Below are 14217 nucleotides of genomic sequence, written 5' to 3'. Positions count from 1 at the left end.
AGCGCAAAGCCTCTTTTGGCATTAAAAATTACTGTCAGGATTTTCTAAAGACATGCAGTGAAAAATTAGTGTTGAAAAGACAGTTTTTTTTTTTTTTTTTTTTTTGTGGCTGACCTTATTGCATATGCATTTGTAGGAGTTTCCCTTTCAGACGCAAAATATATTGGAGGAGAATATTTAAATAAATAATGCAAGGTGCTTTACTGATATTTGCACTCATCAATTTACTGGTATTTGTGTCATTATTTACCGGCCCCCCAAAAAAGCACGTCTTAAACTAGACACTAATGTGCGCTTCTCTTGGTAGATTGCGTTGGTCATTATGGAAATGATCCGTCCACTCTTTTCCTTAATGCAAAAATGCACAATGACTGCTATGTTCAGTCCAGGTCAACAGCAAGTGTCTACACCACTGATGTCCCTTCAATCGTTCAACCAATCAATACATATACACTTACATGCATACATACAATTTTATTTTAGAGTTTTACAAATCAGAAGACAGTGAAGCCCTGTGGTGTTTAGAGAGGTAAGACTCTAACTAACAATCTCCATGTCTTCATAAGCTATATTTTCAGATACTGTCTTTAGAGAAATACACAATTTGGCACTAGTGTGAATCGTCCTTTGACATTATCCGTCAGATGAGATGGCAGCACCGCTGTGATGAAATGAAAGGAGTTGTGAGCTTGACTGCCTCTTATGCGCTACTGGAACGTGTGTCTGAAAATGGCTCACTTAGCTGGTGAAAGAAGGGTATTATTAGCCAGAGAAAAGCTGAAGGGAAAAGACGGATCCTTGTTTTACTCCCTCCGGAGCGTTGCCATAAAAGCGTGCTCTAATTGCTGATGTAGATTTTCCTTGCATTTTCCCGCTGAGTTCTGCAGACAGGACAGGAGTTCAGAGCTGTGAGGAAAATGCGATTGGGGATGGGGAGAATTACAGTGGAGGTTTGCGTGAATATTTCATCTCATCTTCTGAGAGTGGAGAATGCTGAGATGTGATCAATTTAATTCGCATAGTGAACCCCTTAGAGGTTCAAATTTTCCACAACCTTTCATTGTCGCTATGGTTGTCCATTTAGGGAAGTTGACTAGTTTATCTAGTATTTTCTGCTCAGTATTTTTTAGTATAGTGCTTTAAATAGGATGAATTTAGAGATGCAAAGTCTTTGAGGGGGATTTAGCGTGTTGACAGCAAACAGTAAGACTGTTAACATGCTAAAACTCTTTCTGACAAGCTGCATCTCTAAATTGATCCTCTTTAAAGCACCATGCTTAAAAATATAAAAGCTCAAAAATCAAACGCCACTAAATCCATCAAAACATAGCTTGTGTTTCACTGAATTCAACAATAAGGCAGTCGTTGCTGGAGTCCAAACCTCTTCCTGTTTTTATGCACAATCCATTGATGTGTGAGGACTAAAGGATATTGATATGAAGTGTATTTATTTGTTGAATTATTGAATTCTTGTCGAAATCCCTTTGTGTAGTATTCTGTTCTATCTTGCTGTTTTTAAATACAAGAGCATCCTGTAAATCCCCTGAAAAAAAACTCGATCCTAAATCATCCTTATTATACAAGCTTTCCTTTAAGACGCCATGAATTGAAATGAGATTTTTTTGCGTGCAGTCCTTGCTATTTTGAAGTCATCTATATGCTGGTGTATATGTAAATGTTGAAATGCAGTATAGAGGGTATTCACAATTTAAAATGTTTTTTTTTTTTTTTGATGACTCAAAATACTGCTCTACATTTTTACCCAGTCGCAAATCAGGGTAACTGAATGCTGTAAATAAAAAAAATAAAAAATATTGGCTTATTTTCTATGAAGGGCTGAGCTCTTTGATATGTCCCATCCCAAACTTCATGTTTCAATATGAAGTATGTCAACACCAAAAAAAAAAAAAAAAAAACCAGTGCTTGTTTAGAGATTTTTTTTTTGGAGGTCTAAATGCACTTAGTCAATATAGTTAAATATGTATGTTTTGCTCATCCAACTTTCTGTTGTCACTTCCTTCCTCAGTTTCATTAATGAATAGGCTTCTTGTTCTCTGAGTAGGCCCTTCTTTTGAACAGGCAACTACTCCGCAACCATTAAAAAATGATGTTCAATATAGTATGAATGTGTGTAGTATGAAATAGTGTTGTAGTCAAGACCAACTAAACCGAGACCAAGACCAAGACCAGACCAGCACTCCTCAAAATCATCTAATAAATCCATATCTACTGTCTGAGAAATGTCTTATATGTAATCAATAAATACAATTAGAATAATAAGACACTATGTAGAGCTGTTACCAATCAAATCACTAACAATAAAATTCATCTTTGTGTTGCAGTAAGTTGCTGCTGAATTGGTACAATTACACCTGCATAAATAATGTTGAGATTGTCTTAAAAATAACAGTTTGAATATAGAAATATGATGGAAAAATAAAATAAGCCTACTTTAAAATATGAAACTGAAACCGCCAGTAGGTGGCAACAAAACAATTAATGAGTGAGTTGCAGAATCATTTATTCAAACACCTCAGCGTGTTGCTCAGAAACACACAACAGTTCTGCTATGAATTTGTTGTTGCCGAAATAGCGAAAACGTCTAAAATTGTATCTAAAATAAAATCAATATGACGTTTGCAATCATGCACGTATTCGTGAAAACAGCTCTCTTGCTCTTGTTACATTGCTTAATTATATCCTTTGTTATAATATACAAAAAACAAGATCTCATTCAAGTACTGTTTTTGCAATCAAATTTAAAATTTGTGACCATTTGTATGAATTTTGGGCAATTTACTTTTTTGAGACAATCCTGTAGATTGTAAGTAACAGTAACAAAAGAAATCTTAAGTTATTGATTGCATTCTAAGCAGTAAGTTTTACATCAAATCACAATAATGATGTAAACAAATAAATCTGACAATGCACCAGCAATTTAGTGATATCCTTGCAGTTGTGGTCTTGACAAAATCCAGGGTCCTCTTAGTCTGAGACCAAGACTAGACCGAGTACAAATGCTGTCGAGACAGAGACAAGACCAAGACTTTAAGAAAAATTGTCAAAAATGGACCATTCTCGAAACCAAGTCCGATAAAGATCATTATTATGTGACTTCTCCTGTGGCCTCATAAATTGTTCATTGGATCCACACTTCAGACTCTAGCTGAAGGTAGCAGGTCAAGTAGCCTACAATTTGATGAATACTGTCAATTTGGAAATACTCCCCTTTTCACATACTGTTTTTCACCTACTATTTAGGAGGGAAGTATCTATGTTCACACACACACTTTTTTTTTTTTTTTTTTTTTTTTTTTTACTGACATTCGAAATACGAATATGGTGAGGAATACAGACCCTTTCCAAACAATTAGAATATCATGGAAAAGTTTATTTATTTCCATAATTCCATTCAAAACGTTAAACTTCCATAGATTATAGATTCAGGGCCCACAACTTAAACGATGTCAAGTATTTAGTTGTTTACATAATTTGGGCTTCCAGCTCATAAAACCCACGAAAACAGGATTTCAAAAAATTTGAATATTACATGAAATCACACAGTAATTACACAGTGATACCATGGTCATTGAACCAGGTTTTGGTTCTTTTGGCAGTGTGGGCAGGTGCAAATCCTGCTGGAAAATGAAGGAAGCATGAAGTGCTCTGGAAATGTCCTGGTAGACGGCTGCGTTGAGTGGACAGCACAGTGGACCAACACCAGCCGATGACATGGCTCCCCAAACCAACACAGACTGTGGAAACTTCACACTGGACTTCAAGCATCTTGGATTGTGTGCCTCTCCATTCTTCCTCCAGACTCTGGGACCTTGGTTTCCAAATGAGATGCAAAATTTGCTCTCATCAGAAAAGAGGACTTTGGTCCACTGTGCTTTATTAAATCCAGAGTCAACGCAGCCGTCTACCAGGACATTTCCAGAGCACTTCATGCTTCCTTCATTTTCCAGCAGGATTTGCACCTGCCCACACTGCCAAAATAACCAAAACCTGGTTCAATGACCATGGTATTACTGTGTAATTACTGTGTGATTTCATGTAATATTCAAATTTTTTGAAATCCTGTTTTCGTGGGTTTTATGAGCTGGAAGCCCAAATTATCTACAAATTAACAACTAAATACTTGAAATCGTTTAAGTTGTGGGCCCTGAATCTATAATCTATGTAAGTTTGACGTTTTGAATGGAATTATGGAAATAAATAAACTTTTCCATGATATTCACATTTTTTGGAAAGGGTCTGTACATGTATATTTTGGTTTATCTCATAAATTGAGTTTATAACTTAGTGTCTTTAACATCCCAAACTGCCTGATATTTTCCCTCCATCTCCTCGACTGTGGCAGCAAACCATCCCACAAGGGACCAGAGAGTCAGTAGCAGCACAAAGGTTCTCTGTGATCTTCTTTGATTTCCTTCTTCAAAGGGTTTCATTGTTGGTTTCCCTTGAGTCCTGGCATGCGAGGTCCGTTCGCATGAGTGAAATTGCTGGAAACATGAGTGTAATGTTAGTGTGTCAGGTGTGTTTTCATGCGGGAGGTGGAACAGGCCTCGCTGCCACACTCCCAGAAGGCCACACACTAGTTTCTATAGAACCGGAGCCCGATAAGACCAGCATCATCAAGATTTTGTCAAAAGTGCCAATGCTTTTGTTTAGGAGACTGCAGTTTATCTTTTCAGCCTCAGTCTCTCATTTTCTTTTTGTGATAAATGCTCAGCATAATACTCTCCCACGATTATTGCTTTAGCAACCTCAGGATAGCTGTTGGCAAAAAAAAAAAAAAAAAAGAGACATATTTGTCTCACTTTTTTCTTTCTCTCTCACTTTATTTATTTTTTACTGTTGTCAGCAGAGGGTCAGATATTGGAACTAGATCTTGATAACATCAGCTCTGGGTGAGGAAAATGGTTTCAGACTCACAATGATCGCACCATGAGAAATGTGAAGAAAGTCTCCCAGATAAGACATTCAGTAACACTTAAAACCTTAAAGGGATAGTTCACCCCCAAAAAATTAAAAAATAAGATTATGGCATAATTTACCCACTCGTAAAAGTTTTTAGAGAAACACTTGGGGTCCAAACAAAATTGAACCTCTCTACCTTTCATTGTGTGGGAAACAACAATAACAATGAGACATCTTTCAAAATTTCTCTTTTTTTTTTTTTTTTACAATAGAAATTAAGTCATACAGGTTTGGAATAACATAAGAATAATGGATGGCAGAATTTAATATAACAGTGTTAAAACAGTGTTATGGAGATTTAAAACATTATTTTCATGCATGGCATAGTTTGGGATCTGCTTTGGGAAAGATTGATCTCATGAAAAAATTGCAGACAGGATGTTGAATATTTTAGCAGCTAAAATCTGTTGATGCTTTTTGAATTTCAAAAAATGTCAAAATTTTTCGAACATCACCTTAAATCTAGTATATGTCACTTTGGATAAATGTGTCTATAAATGCATAAATGTATGAAAATACAATGATGTTCATGCTACTACTTTACCTAGTAAATTAAGCCAAATTAAGTATCTCACATATAGTGTCTAAAGCACAGTGCAGATAATTTTTTGGGTCATATTAAATATGTCTTACATGTGTGAGTCCTGTTAAGGTGTAGTCTTGGTATTAGTGGGCATGACATGATTTACTCTAATAGAACATGTTACTGGATCAACATCCTACTTTGGTTCCGGACCAACAATTGTATCAATATCATAGGCCAAACCCCTAACACTGATCTTACCTATAACCTAATACCGCTGTCCTATAATGCCCCAAGCTTAACCCTGAAATCTGATTTATAAGAATATTGTTCTAGGACCTACTAGGATGTTGTCCTATATTTGTCCTACTTGTATTTAGTGGCTAGATTCAGTCTTTAACTGCTTTATGACTACTGGATTCACTTTAGTAGGAAGAAGAAAACAATTGTCTTGATTCATTTGAATCATCTCAGGAAATGTACTTAACTAGTGCATAACATTTGCATGTACAATTAAACCATTGTACCGTAGAATAAAACAAACTAATTAAGCAAGACATCTCGAATGAACTAGGTCTAACTCTAACCCTACCTAACCCTAATTTACCCCACTTAAGATCAGAGAGTTTAACGGTTAGGATTCAAGACAGACAGATCTAATGTTTTGATATTGATTCAACATTTATTTCTTCTACGTTGTTTGTCCAGAACTTCTGCATATTTTATGAGTAAAACATGTGAATTAAGTGAGGCATCTCAAATGAACTAGGTCACAGTAACTTTCCATAAACCCGAACCCTAACTTACCCTCCTGAAATCTGAACGTTTGATGGTCAGGACCTAGGACAGAAATAAACTGTCTGGAAGTTAATTCAACATTTAGTTAATGTACTTTGCAGATTTTAATCATAAAATAAAATACACAGTTCTGGACACGCAAATTAATCACTTTCTAAAAACAAATGTTTTGGTTCAATAACAACAACAAAAATTTGCATCTTTTTGAGTTATGCAACTTCTTTTGAAATTGTGTTCAACCAACAAACTACTGCATTAGAGGAATGTTATAATTTGTAGCATAAACACAAAAAGTTTAAACTCATTACTCAAAAAATGGAGTTGTTCCAACTAATTTAATTTCAGCATAATTTAGTGGAAACAATTAATCTTAACTATGTGAGTTTAAATGAACAGCTAGCAGAGCACATGCTAAATGTCTCTTGTTTAACATGTAAATTTAATGAACGGGTAGGATAATATTTCTCACTGGCATTAGCATGTAATAATACCTTTTGTACTCAACCTCAACCTAAATGTCAAAAGTAACAGCATTAAACACGTACATGCCTTTCCCTTTCCTAAAAAAACCTGCATAAAATGCCACTTCATTTAAATATGTATTCTCCTTTTCCAATCCCGTGCAAAGCATGCTATGAGCTATAAATACACTGCCAAATGTTCATCACAGGACAAAAAGTCATTTTAAATACATCACTCTTATATCTTGGCTACTCATTAGATTCTTCATAAGTGATAGTGAAGTCCTTTCTTTCTGACAAAAAAATATTTCAATTTAATAAAAAATAAAAATAAACTTTTGTTTGAAATAGATCAGGAACAAACGATGTGATATTCAAGACACATTTTCCCTTATTCAAGATATATTCTTCTTTCGTCAAAACTTTGTCAAACTGAAGATCAAGTCCTCATCTGGCTTCTCTTGTGGGTATAATATCGATCTCGAACCTCCACCACACTTGCCCCATTTTTTTTTTCCTTCTCAGCGTCGTGGGTGAATTGGATTTTGATTTTCTGAATGCATACTGTAGATGTTCCTTGACCTAAAAACAATCAGAATCCGATGGAAAATCAGATGTTGTTGAGCCCGAGGTCTGTCTGATTTTTAGAGTGCAAGGCATCTCAAATGAACTAGGTCAGTCACTTTCCATAAACCCTAACCCTAACTTACCACTCTAAAGTCAGAAGGGTTTGACGGTAAGGACCCAAGACAGACAGATCTAGTGGCTGGGTGTGTAGATTCAACATTTAGCTAATTTACTTTGCTTGTCTGGAACATCTGCATATTTTATGTCATGAGAAAAACATGCAAATTAGGCAAGGCATCTCAAATGAACTAGGTCAGTCACTTCCCATAAACCGTTTAATTAAAGTTTTCTGTTTAATTCTGGCCTGGTGGACAAGAACAATTAGGTTATTCAAGCAATACACTCCCACTTAGTAATTATTTTAGAATACTGCTTTTTTCTTTTAACACAAAACCAAGCCATATGCACACAATTAATCATTTAGTAAAGCATTTAGTGACTAAGGATCAGATCAAGACTTCAGAGAACATGGCTGATGAATTCCATCCTTGCATAAGTCGCACATTGGAGTTTCTCCTTTATGTCTTTCCATGCAATTTCTGCTCTTTTCATTTTCCCGTGCTTTTTCACTCTCTGATCTGCGACTGGAGTTAATAAGTCACTCCACTCAGCTTCTGTCTGCTGTGGGCATTCATAACAATGCCTCTCTCTTTTTTGTCTGGGCATGTGTTTTTCCACAGAGCCAGCTATTACAGGAAAGGAGGCCGCGCTATGCTGCCAGTCAAATGGATGCCTCCTGAGGCCTTTATGGAGGGAATCTTTACCTCGAAAACAGATACATGGTGAGTGCTGTAATATAATTACATACTTGAATGAAGTTCTTTCATATGCAACCCCACTGTTTTTCACTCTATTTTTCCGTAATTACTATGATTTTGTCTCACCTTGCCGTTCATTTCCCTCCTTTTGTCTTGTTTTTCAGGTCATTTGGTGTTCTGCTGTGGGAGATCTTCTCGCTGGGATATATGCCGTACCCAAGCCGCAGTAACCAAGAGGTGTTGGAGTTTGTTACTAATGGAGGCCGAATGGACCCGCCCAAGAACTGCCCTGGGCCAGTGTGAGTGGACTCAGAAATGCAGGATATTTATGCAGCGCTCCATATAACAGAAATAGATTGCATTAAATGTTGGCCACAGTTTTCTTAAATCTCAAGAATCTGTCATTGTCTGATGCATATGCATTCTAATTCTCAATTTGTCAGTCCTCGTTAACTTTCCCTCTGCTTTATCTTTTCTGTCTCTGAAAATATACTAATCGAATAATAATCAAACCTTCCTAGCTGGAGTTTTGATTTAATTCAGTTTCTAATCTAACTTGATCTTGCAGAGCTGATCTTTGAAACAAAACTAAAAAAGGCTTATTTTATATCTGAAAATAATAAAACCTACTCATCCAGTCTAGACATAGATGAAGTGATATCTAGTGAAGATAGAACAGAAAGGAAGAGAATACAAATATTATTTTGTTTGTAAAATAGGTACCGGATAATGACACAGAGTTGGCAGCATCAACCAGAAGACAGACCAAACTTCTCAACTATTCTGGAGAGGATTGACTATTGTCTGCAGGTACTACATCTGAAAACTGTGTCTGTTCATGCTGTGCAACAGTAGGTTTGTTAGAAGTTCGCCATAATAGTACCCTTTCCAATATTGTAATATGCATTATGTATACTGTGCACATTATGCATGGAATTTGCCAAAGTATACAGTATCGAACAATCTTTGTCAAAATGTAATCTTCTTAATTCATATTTTAAGTTACAATATTAATGATCTTTTAAGTGACACATTTTTAATTTAATTTATTATTTTGTTTAATTAAATCATTAAAATCTTGATCTTGCCAACTATTTGTATCACCTGTTAAACTGGCAAGTTTGAATCCTTGGGTAGATAACAGACTTTTCAATTCCCCTAGGATCCAGATGTGGTGAATGTGCCTTTGCCTGTCGAGTACGGCCCCATCCCGGAGGAAGAGGAGAGGGTACCCATGCGTCCTGAAGACCCTTCTGCACCCTCCTTGCTTGTAACCCCTCAAGGCACAGAGGATGCTCCATGCGTCGCCCACTCCGATCAGGCTAAGAGAGATGGGGAGGTCATTCTCATGGCCGGCCAATCTTCTGACAACAAACTACCGCCCGCTCCCCCATCTCAGCCTCATCCCCACCACCACCTCCAACCCCCTGTGGTCACTGCCCCCATATCAGCCGCCAAACCCTCCTCTACAACCCCCCTGACCACCCAGGATGGAGGACATGTGAATTTGGGCTTCATGCAGGCCCACCCATTGGAGAAGGAGAGCCGTAACGGGAAGCCCACCAACCTGTGGAACCCTACCTATGGCTCGTGGTTTCTACAGCAGCAGCAGAAGAGGCAGCAGGCCCAGGCACAAAGGCAGGTGAGTGGCCCACGGATCCCAGGTGAAGGGCAGGAACAAGCAGGCCGGACTGTGACAGTAGCCGAAGCTTTGGGCCTGCAGCAACAGCACAAACAGCAGCAGTACCAACAGCAGCTCCAGCGCCAACAACAACAGCAGCTGCAACAACAACAGCAAGGCCTGTGTCGACCGCTTTTGCCCCCTCCTCCTCCACCTGCCCCGACCCCTTTACTCCTGGATTCGGCCACCCTAGCACCAGTTCCGCTCTACAGACTACGACGGTTCCCATGTGGGAACATCGGTTATGGCTACCAGGAACAGGGCCTGCCCATGGAGCCTATGCCGGGGCCCCAGCCTCCCCCGCCTCATCCTGGCCAGCAGAGGCCCATCTCTTTGGCTCGGGCCAGTGGCCCCGAGGACAACCGCCCGCTTTTGGTCACCATGGGTACAGTGCAGGACTCCAGACTCCCGAAAATGGAAGGACACAACGCCACTGTGCTGTAACCGTGCACGCTCTCTTTCAGTGCCCACTTTGCAAAACACTGTGCTGTCAATCTACGTCCACCTCTGCCAAGCCCCTTTGTGCTTTTCCTTTGTGCTTTTCAGCCATGAGTATGTAACTGAGAAAGGTTCTGCACTGGAAACTCCGAAAAACGTTCCCTAAGCATCAGTCATTGAAACAGAATGTTGATTGGATAAAGAAACAAGACTGTTGAGTTTCTGAAAGCCGCATTTGAGAGACAAAAAAATACGAAATTGATTAAGCCCTCACGAGGACTAATTCTGTGAAAAAGACTATATTATATCAGTGATATTTTTCCATAATGGGGGAGAAAAAAATTAAACGGGTTTGTTGATGTTTGCTTGCCTGCTTGTTTATTTATTCATTTGTTAATTTATTCTTTGGTGGTCATGTAAATTATTAATGGGTGTGCTTCAGAAAGCAAACTGCCCCCATTCATTATGTATCATTTAGTTCACTCTTGGTCTTGGTTGGCTTTTAAATGCAGGAGTTTTCATCTATCATCAAACACAATGAATTACAGAAATCTCAAATGGCTAGTGTGTGTGAAACCGATGAGTGTTGTTGGCTTTTTGCAATGAGAAAACCTGTTGCTATGGTGTTGGAATAGAAACATGTAGAAATTGGTCAAGGACCAGTGAAGGAAGGCTCTATCACAGGACTCATGTCAGGGACTTCAACATTAAAAGTCAACATAGTGGAAGCAAATATGTTAATTTATTTAAGCTTTAGAATAGGAAAGACCTGTCAGTTACTTGAGAAGATGAGCTTAAACTATCATTAATTTTCAGGTTTGGTGCTAGTCTGGATCTTAAAAACCAACATTGCCAAAAGGTTCACCAGAAAGTCTTAGCTGGTGAAGGTTATCAACCAGCATAGTCTTTCTGGTAAAGCTTTGGTTAAAGGCATCAGCATACCTGCTTCAAGTTTAAAATAACATTAAATGTTTGTTTTCCAGCAAGGAACAGCCTTTGGCATTGTGTTGTACTCTATGTGTAGTACACCTAAACCACTCACATAATGATACAACTTGCAAATTGTTCAGTAACCATAAACATTTGGAAATGTCAGGAGAAAATGGCTTTAAAAGTGTTGAACATTTAGCATAAAAAAAAAAAGAAAAAAAAAGACTTTTGCACAACACAAGACCATTATGATGCTGCACACTTGATGTTTCACTTACAGAGTTCAATGAATTAGAGAATGCTGACAAGAGTCATGTGAAAGGGCTTTGAGTTTATGCTGTATGAAACTTTAACATTGGCTGTGTAAGGAAATAAAATAAAATAAAAATCAGCAGTTTACTTTTAGAAATATTATTCATCATTCCATTAGTTTACTGTTTGGCATTAGCATTAAAAAAAATTAAAAAAATATTGTGTACATAAGAGCCTTACAACTGTACGCGCAGAACATCATTAACTATATTTCATGCTCCATTGATTCCCGTTTATTTAAGTAAATTACTTTTGAATTTCAAGTGTATTGGTGAGGAAAATTTGTTTTCACATAATCTGTCACTTTAATGTCTAAACAGTCATTGTTACAGTCATATTGCTTACTGTTCAGTTCTATCACGCTGCTATTTCAAAAGCAAATGTTGGACATTCTTTTTATACTATCAGAAAGAACTGCTGTAGTCTTTGATAGTGAGGGTTTTACAAAGGAATATCTTGTGGCAATTTTTACACTATTTTTTTGTTAAATAGTGGTCTTGTGAAAAAAAACAAAAATGTTTTGTCTTTATTTTTTATTAATTTTCAATAATAATTGTATCTTTATTTTTAACCTTCATAGAAAGTTCTATATTAATACCATCACAAAATATGTTTGAAATATATTTAAAACATTTGATTCATTTATATCCCTCTTGACTTTATGATATCATAATTTACCATGTCATTGACACTGATGCTGTTTTACATTTTCGAGAGAGAAATATTTTTGGCTTCACTTGGTCGTTTAACAGCTGAGGTTTGGATATGTTTAGGGAAGGTTGATACATCAGAGTGGTATTGCATGAAGATGAAAATTAAGGACTTTTATTGCTTTTTATTTTATTTATTTTATTTTTATTTTGCTGATGACAAAGTGATCACACTTGTAAAAATGTTGTAAAACCTTATTGTATCATGTATCTGTTAATCTCTGTAATTTGACATTCAATGATGAGATCTGAGAAATTAATAAATTACTATTTAATAAGTTTGGCCTTGCCCCCAAACACAAAATGTGTATAGAATGATCAAAATAATCATATCACATATAATCACAGATCATAATGTTGATCAGCTTAAAGGGTTCTGACTGAATCATGATCTTTGAGTGCAAGTAATAATGAATCAGGCAGGCTTTCAAAGAAAGGTACATCCCTGTCTATATAAGGTCTAACCAACGCTATCTCACGACCAATTCGTACGAATTCGTACGAATGATAAAAAGTTGGCTAATTCGTACTAATTCGTACGACCTCACTCGTACGAATTTGTACGATTTGTCTAAACCCACGTGATGGGTAGGTTTAGGGGCGGGGTCAGGGGTAGGTCATTCGTATGAATTCATACGAATTGGCCAATTCGTAAAATATGTACGATTTTGCAAAAATTTTGGTAGCACTTAATTTTACAGTCTTGTTCCCCATGTACATACATAATTATAGTAATTACAATAACTGGGTAATAACTAGGTACTAACCCGGAACCTACCTTTAAAGGGATACTCCACTTTAAAATGAAACTTCTGTCATCATATACTCACCCTCATGTTGTTTCAAACCTGTATGAATTTCTTTCTTCTGCTGAACAGAAAGGAAGATATTTAGAAGAATGTCAGTAACCAGACAGTTTCTGGTCTCATTGACTTCCATAGTAGGAAGAAAAAAAAAAAAATACTATGGAAGTCAATGGTACCAGAAACAATGGTACCTAAGAAAGAAATTCATACAGGTATGACACAACATGAGGGTGAGTATATGATGACAGAAGTGGAGTATCCCTTTAAACCTAACCTTAACCCATTTAGTACCTTATATTACCCAGTACTTTCTTAGGTAAGTACACATACGTTATTTTTAATAGTGTTAATTCATTTAAATGGCGTTTCCATGACTTTTCAAAGGTGGAAAAAAAAATTGTCATAAGAGTCATAAGTCATAAGAGAGATTTGTCAAATTTACCATCACACCCTCATTTTTAGTAGAAAACGTATTGAAAATCCTGATAGCTTTTCTCCTGTACTCTGTACATACACTAGAGCTTGCAAAGAATTGTGCCAAAAATCCAGTGAGTGGCATTTTTGTTGGACTATAACATTTGCCTGTGATGAGAATGACTGTTCAATCTAATACAGTAAAAAAAGAGCACAAATAAACCAAATTGCAACACTGAGGTGAAGGTCATCTCTGACGGAGCAGTATGTCAAACCATCGCCGCTGATGGGCTTGAGCAGCAGGACATTGTGATAGAGTTCTCTCCTGTCAATCAAGGTCACAGAGGGCAGAACCAACACACTGAATAATTGAACATTGACAAACGGTCTGATGAATCTTAATTTTTGCTTTGACATGCAGATGGCAGGATCAGAATCTGGCATTAACAGCAGGAATCTATCGATCTATCTTGTCTAATGTCTCGGGAATGTGTTCCTCTCATAAATTAGCCCCATTAAAAACATTTGAGCCAGTGTGAATGCCATGGCATAGCAAAGCTTCCATGCTGACCACGCGAGTCCTCTCATGGCCATGGTCCACCCATTTCCAAATGGATACTAATTCAGCATGTCACAAATCATTTCAAGCTGTTTCCATAAATATGAGTCCAATGCACTGAGCGTTCCCCTGAATTTACGGTATGGAGTAAACATAGAGCAGATGGCTGCCCATGGTCACAATGTGGTATTTCCTGACCAATTCCTAATATCGTCCA

The 14217-nt window shown here is 37.2% G+C and overlaps 1 protein-coding gene across 1 annotated transcript in view; it reads left to right on the top strand.

Annotated features, from left to right (window-relative positions):
* alk (ALK receptor tyrosine kinase) overlaps positions 1–10527 on the top strand; it is a 465705-nt gene extending 455178 nt beyond the window's left edge. Inside the window, exons 26-29 of the mRNA XM_082143697.1 lie at positions 8073–8174; positions 8315–8449; positions 8870–8960; positions 9313–10527. Coding sequence (XP_081999823.1) covers positions 8073–8174; positions 8315–8449; positions 8870–8960; positions 9313–10275 — 1291 coding nt within the window. The 3' untranslated portion in view covers positions 10276–10527. The remainder of the gene's footprint in view (positions 1–8072; positions 8175–8314; positions 8450–8869; positions 8961–9312) is intronic.
* The last annotated feature ends 3690 nt before the right edge of the window (positions 10528–14217 follow it).

This window comes from Leuciscus leuciscus (assembly GCF_965113295.1).
Source record: "Leuciscus leuciscus genome assembly, chromosome: 17".
NCBI lineage: Eukaryota > Metazoa > Chordata > Actinopteri > Cypriniformes > Leuciscidae > Leuciscus > Leuciscus leuciscus.
The sequence above is the reverse complement of the archived record's forward strand: the minus strand, read 5'-3'. Positions and strand labels throughout refer to the sequence as shown.